A 9948-nucleotide genomic window follows, 5' to 3' on the forward strand; every position below is an offset into this window, starting at 1 on the left:
AATAATGGCGCGTAATTGAAGAATCCCGGAAGACTCGTATCCGGAAGGCTTGGTGGATATCGCTTTTGGTGCAGAAGCTCCGTCAGGCCAAGCGACTAGGCTACGCGGTTGGTCGAGATTTTAGGCGGAAGAAGAACCAATCAGCTGAATCTCTGTCAAGTGTCGTCGGAGGGATTTAGTGTGTTATGGTGGATGACAAAGTGTTGGGCCGGTGGGAACCTACAAGTATCCAGCTCGAAGTCCAGTTCTTCGATTCCCTCGCTGATCTCTGCCGAATGTCGTCTGCATTATCCGCTCGTCTGTGTGGTAAGCTAGTGCTACGGCAGTTGTGTAAGAGTGATTTTGTGAACTTTGGTCGGTTCGGGATTCCAAACACCCGCCCCCGTTTTTGCTAATGATTCTACGTGCACTGACAACCACAAACAGTCACGTGCCAACTCGGACCATCTAAGACCGCTTTTCATGCACTCGCCAGATCCACACCCTCGATTCTGTTCACAATGCTTTTCATGCACTCGCCAGATCCACACCCAACGTGGTGGTTGGTAGTTTCCGCCCCCTGGTTTATCAGTGGATGTGGTGTGATTTGCAGTCCCGGACTTGAAAATTCCGCATTCCACTTCCACATTTCCAACGCAAATACCGACATCGCTGAGTCCTTGACCAGCGTTTCCTATTCTTCTGCATTCTACGGAGGTTTGTTTTTCTGACGGACGGACGAAAAGCGCGATTGTTCAAAGAACTTCACCCAAAAGAATGGTTCGTTTTGTGTGAAATGCATCATCTTGTGAACGAAAAACATCTGAGGCGTAGAGAGAAACGGCGGCAAGAAGCTATATCGAAGAAAAAGAACAACACTACGGACGTTCAACGGAAGGTTTATAACCCACGCTTGAGGAGCGGTGACCAGCCAGATAGAAAAGTGTGTAAATGACTATAATGATAACAAATTGAACGACAGAGCGGTTATTCCGCTCTGAGAACTTGTAAGCTCGAAAATTCCGAAGATTTCCGAGACAGTCGAATCGGAACAGTAAGTGCTTGTGTCGGGCGTCCTCACAAAAATGAACTTGCTACAGATTCACACATACATGAATGAGCCCTGGCTCATCAGATCCCACAAACAAACAGACTTCGGGTTCACTAATTCCTACGAATCTGAGTGCATCACGAAAAAAACATGCGAGGACAAATTCAGTGGGGCACACTGTGGACAATAAACCCTGTGACAAAGTGCTGGTTCAGAGCACCTCATTGGTTGATGTTCCTTGCAGTGTCGAGTCATGCCTTCGTGTACGCCACAACAACGCGGTTGGTTCAGATCATGAGTCATTGGGAGGATTGCTCAAACCCCAAAGAAATTCATGCATAAAATTCGACATTTCCTTACACAATGTCACAATGACCTACTTTGCAGTTTTAGCTCATTTCAACTCAAATAGTGCAACACGTTGGATTCTAGTGGATTGTGTGTGGAAAATGGCGCAAAACTATTCATCGCGTGTGGTTTAGAATGGGAGAACTGACTAGGGACCTTAGAATTTCCATATTCGATAGCCTTGAGCTGCCGCAATCAAATCACATGAACGAAATTGGACTCATCTACCAGACCGAAAACAACTCAGCATTTAAGTCAGCGAAATTCGTCGCAGCAGTGTTTCTTCACGTGTGAGATGATGGTGGCCAGTGGAACGGGGTTCCAATAGCTTGAATGGCGAACCAGCAATTATGACATATTCACCCGTGGTGTATGCCTGATCACGCAGACAGATGTCACAAGATCGAAGTCACAGTCGCTGTATAAGTTCACGCCCAAAATTTCGAGCCACAACCGGTCCAATCAAACTGCGTGGTTGTAAAGGTGGTGCTTAAATGACAACAGGGCATTCAATTTGAGTCTGATGATGGACTTTGAACTGGACAGATTAGTGTATCCTAGCTCACAAAATTCACCCATTTGACGCCACATTTATTCTATAAGATTCACCGCTGTTGTTGACTTTGTGAAGCGCTCACAATCGGCGTTTTCGCATCATCTATGACAATAAGTCCAACAGTCATTTCTGACTACGATACCAGTTGAAACATAGCATCAGGGGATAAGGGCAAACTAAAATGTGAAACGCCATTCTGCGTACATCTGTATTAGGCGTAGTATGATGAGCGGTGAAGAGAAGTTCAACGATCACAAAGCAGGTCCAAAGTGACCACAGTTCGTGTACTCTCTTCTCTGTTAGTTCGAAACAATGAGTTTGCTAGTCACAAACAGATAAGCGCACAATCCAGCGCACTGGTATTAAATTTAGCGTGCTGTGTATGCCAAGTGCACGATTCAACTGTGAAAGGAAGGCAGGAATTTAGAGAGCGGCTGTGGGGTTGAGTATGTGTGCATTTCGCGCTGACTCCGCCTGTCGCGGCATTTTGTTGATTTGTGTCAGTACATTTGTCTTGCTCTAAGTGACGCGTGCAGCATGCCAGAAATGATGTTCAACATCATCACGACTACACATAGCAAATTGGGTCAAAACCCCGTGGCTCCAGCCGGATCGAAATAGTTGTATACGGACGAAGCGATAATGGATAATTGTGAGTTGAGATAACCATGGTGAACATGGATGAAATATTTGGACAGCGCAGTGTGTAGTGTGGAATAGTTGAGAATGTGTTGTCCGATACGTTGGAGTCGAGAACAATTCGAAAGTTCAGACAAACACCGGAACTCCAAAAGTTCACACATTTGCACTTGCGTGACATATGGTACACAGTTTCCAATTTCACTTCATAGGTGAAACGCGCAAAACTAAAGCGGTAAACGCAAGCGATTTTGTAGTGAAACACGTATACACGGTGATTGCGATCATAGTTATTCTCGGGTTCCTGACCACCGTATGAGAAATTGGCGTACCTCAGTGGTACCTGTGAATACCGCGATGCCATCACATGCGTAGTTTTCATCTTGAACAAATACAAGACGACGAATGCGGTCCAGATATTGCGGCTGGTAAGTCTGACTCATCGTAGACTATTCATTAAATACAAAATGTAATGCTTTTGAATTTTCGCGATGGTGGATGAGATATGCATCGGACTGTGAGAATTCCGGGCTCCATCCCAATCTTTTCCAATGGCAACTAGGTGCCCCGCGCGTCAGGTTTATGTTACTGAGAGCAAATCGTCCTTTATATGCCTCCACTGTGTTAAATGCACGATGTGAAAAGTGATTAATCAGACAACACCGGGATATTCCCCAGATAAGGCCGCCACTAATGCGAAAATTGCATGTGCGGAAAGTTAAGCACCGTCCCACCTTTAGCCAGCTCCAATTCAATGCACGCATTCAACCTTGACCTATTTGTGATGGAAGCAATTCCTTATCCGCATCTGGGCTTACTTTGTGCAAATGTTTTCTCCATTTGATTGTACAAATTTCAATGTACTTTTTGACGCTTTTAACTCTCGTTCATGATAAGGAGACGACAATACGATTTTTGCAAACCACAGAGTGATTCTTCAGCAACTTTTATGCAACAATGACCACCATATGACATTTTCAACTGTTTCTCACATGTGGAGTTGTAATGCCCGACAGTGTCGGCAATAAATCGGTCATCGAAAGAGAACTTGGCTGGAGCGGTCTAGGATGGATTTTGGGTCAGTAATTCTTTTCATTTATTGCTGATCCAAAAATTTGGCAAAAATCAAATTCTGTTCAGAGGAATTATCTATTAGACACACGGCCGCTGTTGACTGGAAAACCTATCTTCGCAAAGTTTACGCCTAGCGGCTTTTGCGGACTCCAACAGTTATCAAATTTTATACCCTCTACTTCCTAAACTTTTCTGGGTGGAGTGGGTTAATTTTTTGGCGAGGCTTATCTGGAAAAGATCAAATACTGAATGGGTCGGAAATTTTGTAAATCAACCTGATTGGTGACGTGCTGATGCCATCAATTTCCGGTCTGTGGAACTGGTTCGTATGCTCATCAAATTCATCAGGTAGCACTACGTATTCCAGGACATAAGCAGGCCGCAGGTTTTCGTGTATATTGGATTTTCCCACAACAACATCTGAGGCCTTAGATAAGGATAAGTGATAAACGAACCACCCGCATTTACCAGATCACGCGACTTGCTCCAGGGACCTCAGCATCAATTTCAAACCTGAAATGACGCAACTCACGATAAACCGGGTTGCAACACTCCGTTCGACCCATTACAGAAACGGCTTTTGTTTAAAACCAAGAATCTATTCCAGAGTTCAAATCTCCAAGAACCCAAACACTCCGTCCATTTCTAAACTAAACGTGATGGTCAACTCTGCGGCATTTTGCACACACGATTCACTATATGCAACAAACTATACTGGGGACACAGAAAATGGTATTTGCAAAGGTCACTGCTCGTGAGTTGCTTCATGTCCTCAGAATATCTCACAATTCCACAGCCACCGTTGTCCTGTTTTCTCTGCACTACCTGGGAAGACAGAGCACTCGGGGGACAGTTCTGATGCGCACAGTGTAATACCTCAGATGTGCCTTCCACAGCACATGTACTCTGAGTTGGAAACAGTTAAGTCTGCGACGCATGTGTAACTTGTCCTTTTTATATTGTGTGAGCAAACTTTCCGTTGGATCCACAAATACTCCTTGGGTTTGAAAAATTTGTCCCGCGGCTGATGATGTGTCAGATTACCTGCATCAAAATTTGTCCGCTAATTGGTTTTTGAACCGTGCCTAGTTTGCATACGCTTGATATGCGTCAGCTTCAGCTGAAGAACTGGCCGAGTTCTATTCCACTGTTTACTGTCAGAAGGAATATATAAGCCGGATGTCGTTTATGTCTCCCTCACCGCCCACCTCCCTACATTAAGTAATCGTGACTCCGGAATGTGTACTCCGAACGTTACTTGAACCTAATCACAGAAAATCTCCCGGTGCCGATCAGATAACACCACTTATCCTCAAGCAGTGTGCTCATTCCCTATGCACACCTCTCGCTGAGTTATTCAATTCGTCCATAAATAACGGTGTGGTTCCCAACGACTGGAACAAGGGCGTTATCACTCCCATATACAAAGGCGATAATCGTTCGGTCGTGTCAAACTACCGGCCGGTGACTCTGTTGACTGCTTGAGCGACTGGTGGCCAACCAAATCATTAAACACTTAGAGGAAAGCGGATTGCTTCCGGCTGCCTAGCATGGTTCAATTAAAAACAGATCCTGTCTGTCCAATCTCCTCATTAGCTTACATGACTGGACGCAAGCTGTGGACAATGGAAACCCCGTTCACGCATGCTATCTAGGCATCTCCAAGGCATTTGATCGCGTGAACCATAACATATTGTTACAAGAATTCGAACACTGTGGTATTACGGGAAAGCTGCTGACTTGGCTTGAAATCTATTTGGCTGACCGAGACGCGCGTGTATGTGTTGACGGCGCTCTGTCCAAGCCAATTGCAGCTACAAGTGGAGTACCCCAAGGCTCTGTTCTTGGGCCTACTTTATTTTTATTATACGTAAACGATATACCTGAGCTCGTGAGCAGTAAAATCACTTTATTCGCAGACGATATCAAGATATGGTCAAGCATACGCACCATTGAAGACAGTCACCGATTACAAAAAGATCTCGATACACTTTATGATTGGCCACTGAAAAACAGACTACCGTTTAACCTCCAAAAATGTAAAATGCTCCGTGTAGGGAAGCCCTTTGCATATAACTATACGTTGGGTCCACAACCACTTTCTTGGACTAGTGAAGAAAAAGATCTTGGCGTGTGGGTCAGCAGCTGTTTAAAAAACTCCTTGCAATGCACAGCCGTCTACAAGAGGACCTCACAAGTCCTGTCGCTCCTAAAACGGATTTTTGGTCGTTTCACTCGACTGGCACTGCCCCGAGTAATCAATACCTACATCCGACCAACCATGGAATACGCTATACAAGCTTGGTCACCATGGCTTCAAAAAGACATAATTCTTCTACAGCGAATATATCATCGAGCCACGAAGCTGGTAATTGGATTGCAAAATAAACCATACGAAGACAGGATTGCCAGTCTCAACCTATTTGACTTCTACTATCGGCGCATCAGGGGAGACCTAATTCTAACATATAATATACTGAATACACCTAATAATCCGCTGAAAAATCTATTGGTCCGACGTCGACCACGAACGGGCAGGAGACATGACTTTTCGCTCGCGGTACCTCACTCGAGGGTGAACTGTCGACGGAACTTTGTTGTGGTCCGAGTATGCTTCATTTGGAACTCCCTACCTCCCTATGTTGCACATTTGACGAGTTTAGCCATTTTCAAGAACAATTTAGATGCATATCTTATGTCCAAACCGAACCTGGAACTGTTTATCTCCATGTGATACTCAGCAAACACCACGCATATTTTTGCGTCCCTTTGTATATATACGTTTGCCCTATGGTCGTTGTAAAGTTAAATGCTTTTTAGACCATAAAACCTTGAATTACCTTGAATTACCTTTAATTCGGCTGTGTCATCCATGAGGTGAGTTTTTCCAAACAGCACCTGGATTCGTTCGAATGGCGTGAGGGAGTCTGAACTGACCTTGTGGATTACACCAATCTCGGTCTTCGTTAGCGCCGAGTGAGCGCAGCTCGACTCACTTGAACAGATTTTATTAATCAAAGCATACATTATTCCTATTAGGAATGCATATTTCAAATCAACCATAGTTGTTGCTCAGTCTGATAATCAATAAAATATTGGGGTAGTGTTCATATCCGACTTCAGTGTACTGGGTGAGACGCTAGGCAGTGACGTTTATCTGTTTCCTCTAAATCAAATATTCCGCACAGACATAAGCCTTCTTTTCGTCTTTCACCTCAGGAAAATATGGAGTGACCGTGGCAAGTCTCGCACAGTTCCTTCAAACAGCATTGTTGTGGCACACAGGGACGCATGTCTCGAAATTTCCGGGAACGTCGACATGGGCTTATGTAGTGCTCTGAACCACGCGTTGTCTGAGCGCCTGGTGCCCACAATGTATCACTGCATATTCTTCACTTAATTCGACTTCGCAAGCTTTTTCGCCATTACCTTGAATTTGGATTAAACAGTGAAACCAACGTCTGTTTGCTTATCCGTGCTGACTAAGATGATTTCATACGTGCGTGCGTGAAACTGTAACAAATAAATAAGTGGAAGACGGCTGATACTAGCACTCAGTGTTCGGATTCGACTGGCTACAGCAGCCTCAAACATTTCGACACTACAACTTTCCACAACGGAAAACCGACCTATTCTTTCGTTTGTGTTTCATTACAGTTGGTTTGTGACATCGACAACCTTGCTGGTCTGACTGGTCATTCCATACGGCTTGTGAAATATTTGGTTGAACCTCCGCAGTTTTATACCCATTCTTGAATGTGGCATATCCCCGTCGTTTGAGGTCTACCGCACAACACTTCCGAAGAGGGCTTTGGAAAAACTCTTACCGCATTCGTGATTCAAGCGAATGAACAAAAGCTGCTGGACAAATTGTTGAACCCAATGAATGTTCATGGATTCAATTAAACATTTGCTCACACAATAGCAAAAGACAAGTTACACATGCGTTTTAACTGTTTTTAACTCAAAATACACAGGTGCTTTTGAGGACACATCTGAGGTATTACACTGTTCACATCAGAACTGTCCTCCGGATGCTCCGTCTTCTCAGGTAGTGCAGAGAAGAAAGCACAACGGTGGTTGTGGTATTGTGAGATATACTGAGGACATGAAGCTGCTCATCAGTTGTGACCCTTCCAAATGCCGTGCTCTGTGTCCCCATTATAGTAGGTTGCATATAGTGAATCGTGTGTGCAAAATGCCACACAACTAATGATCTCGTATAGTTTAGAATTTGACGGAGGAACTCATCCATTAGAGTACTCAAAATTTGGAGTCGACTCGTGATTATAAACGAAACCAGTTTATGTAATGAGTCAAAGGGAATGTTTAAATCTAGTTTGTCGTGAGTCGCGCCATTTTACATTTGAATCTGAGGTTGAGGTTGCTGAAGCGTGTCGCGTCATCCGGTAAATGCCGGTGGTTATTTAGCTCACATATTTTGCCGGAATGCTGCGAAACTTAGTTCCCACAATCCTACAGTTCAATGAGATGGCAGTGGGATATGTTCTCAGAAATGTTTCTACTCTCCCGATTATTTGATAAAATGTTTGGGAGCACACCACTCTGTGCAGTCGCCCGCCCGCAAAGTGTGCTTCCGTTCATCTCTATGATCCGTAACTGCTCAAAAACCTGACTTGTCGGTTCATTCGGCACATCCGAGTTTGGCCCGTATACAAATAGCTCCGCGACAAGTAGACACAAGATTTTTCGGTAAATTTCGTGACTTGATTGGAGTTGGTGGAATTTTGAAGATAACGGAAACAGCATGACACCTAGTTGGGCTTATCGATAACCAATCTCATCCAAGTATTCTTGTAATTGACTGTGGACAAATTAGGCCTAAATATACCAATGGGAATCCGCCCACGATTCAAGACTTTGTTCAAGAATTGTATGTGCCTTTATGATCGCATCAAACTACTAACAAGAGACGAGTAGCTCAGAAGAAGTGTATAATTCACACCATGATTGAAGGGTTGGTCGTAATTCTGGGGGTCAGTTAACACGTGAGATTACCTGATGTGGGAGCTGTCGAACCGTGTGGTGATCGATATTTTCATCATACTCGGGTTCCGATAGGTGGCGGTAAACGCCGCCCGTCTTCCGTGGTGCCTGCGTCACCAGTCTTGGCAGTGCCAATGGTCCTTACTAGATCTTGTTTGAGTGCAGCACTAACAGAGATTGTGATACAGGGAGAAGAACTAAATGCTGCTTACAACTAAAGACCAAGGTGCCTACGCATCCAACACTCAATCTGGCAATCCGGATAGGTCCTGACAGCATCAACGCTACTGTCATCGGGTAGCCGCCTTGGCTTTTAGTGTCCCCAGTGAAGCAGGAGCAGGCTGACAGAACACATCATGGAACCGGTGGCACCAAGACTTCTTAACACTCTCCATTACCCTTTGCCGTCCAGACAACCACCAGTTTTCCGTTGCTGGTTTCCGTTCTCCCCAAAGGCTGTCCGCTGATCAACTCATTTTCAAGTGGCAGGTTCCAGTCATCAGCTAACATGTTAGTGGTCATAATCCCGAAAATCTCTCTTGCTTCTTCTCGGCCGTTTCCGGCCAGTGAAACTGGTACCTTCACCCCCTCTCGGGTTTATCACCGTGGCACACGAGTCAGTGCAGCTTCCAAGATACATATAAATTTATACAAATTCTAATCTCACCTAAGGAATGTTTAGGGTGCCTTCAAATACTGTATTCGAGTGAAAGACTCTCTCCTTAGATATTCCGATGCGGTCACTAATCCGGAATCATTGAGACCAATAGACTTTAGCGTATTTGCTCTATCGGTACAACAGCTGATCGGCTCTATGGCCCATTTTCGAGACCACTTGTTCAAATTCCCTGGTTTTCACGGATTCACGGATTGATACACAGGATCGAGGCTTTTGCCCAAGTTTCCCGGGTCGGTTTTGTTCTTGTCGGTCAGTGGCTGTCGTTCACCTGAAAGGCACAAGTGAAAAAAGGGTGTAGCACTGCTCTTTATGTTCTCAGCGCGGGGCAGTATGCTCGCCAGCGCGAGGATTCGCACAAATAAATGTCTAATAGTGCTTTAAATTGGGTTCGAGAAGGAGCGTGTACAACCGCCGGAGGAAGGTCATTCCACGCAGCTACTACCCGAAATGAAAAAAAAGTTTTGTCTAATGAATGTGTGCCCTGAGCTTGAAGATTTTCTTACTATGTCCCCGCCGGGTGTTTGCTGGGTAAACGGTAAAAAACCTGTTTGCCAAGCTTTGTTCAAACAAGGCGTAGGTAAGAATTAGGTCCCCTCGGAGGCGACGGTACTCCAG

At 44.8% G+C, this 9948-nt stretch overlaps 1 protein-coding gene across 1 annotated transcript in view; it reads right to left on the reverse strand.

Moving 5' to 3' along the window:
* Positions 1 to 734: 734 nt before the first annotated feature.
* T265_10426 (hypothetical protein) overlaps positions 735 to 9948 on the reverse strand; it is a gene marked incomplete at both ends in the record, with an annotated part of 24816 nt that continues 15602 nt past the window's right edge. Inside the window, 2 exons of the mRNA XM_009176795.1 lie at positions 735 to 833; positions 9522 to 9601. Coding sequence (XP_009175059.1) covers positions 735 to 833; positions 9522 to 9601 — 179 coding nt within the window. The remainder of the gene's footprint in view (positions 834 to 9521; positions 9602 to 9948) is intronic.

This window comes from Opisthorchis viverrini (genome assembly GCF_000715545.1).
Source record: "Opisthorchis viverrini unplaced genomic scaffold opera_v5_369, whole genome shotgun sequence".
NCBI classification, from domain to species: Eukaryota; Metazoa; Platyhelminthes; class Trematoda; order Opisthorchiida; family Opisthorchiidae; genus Opisthorchis; species Opisthorchis viverrini.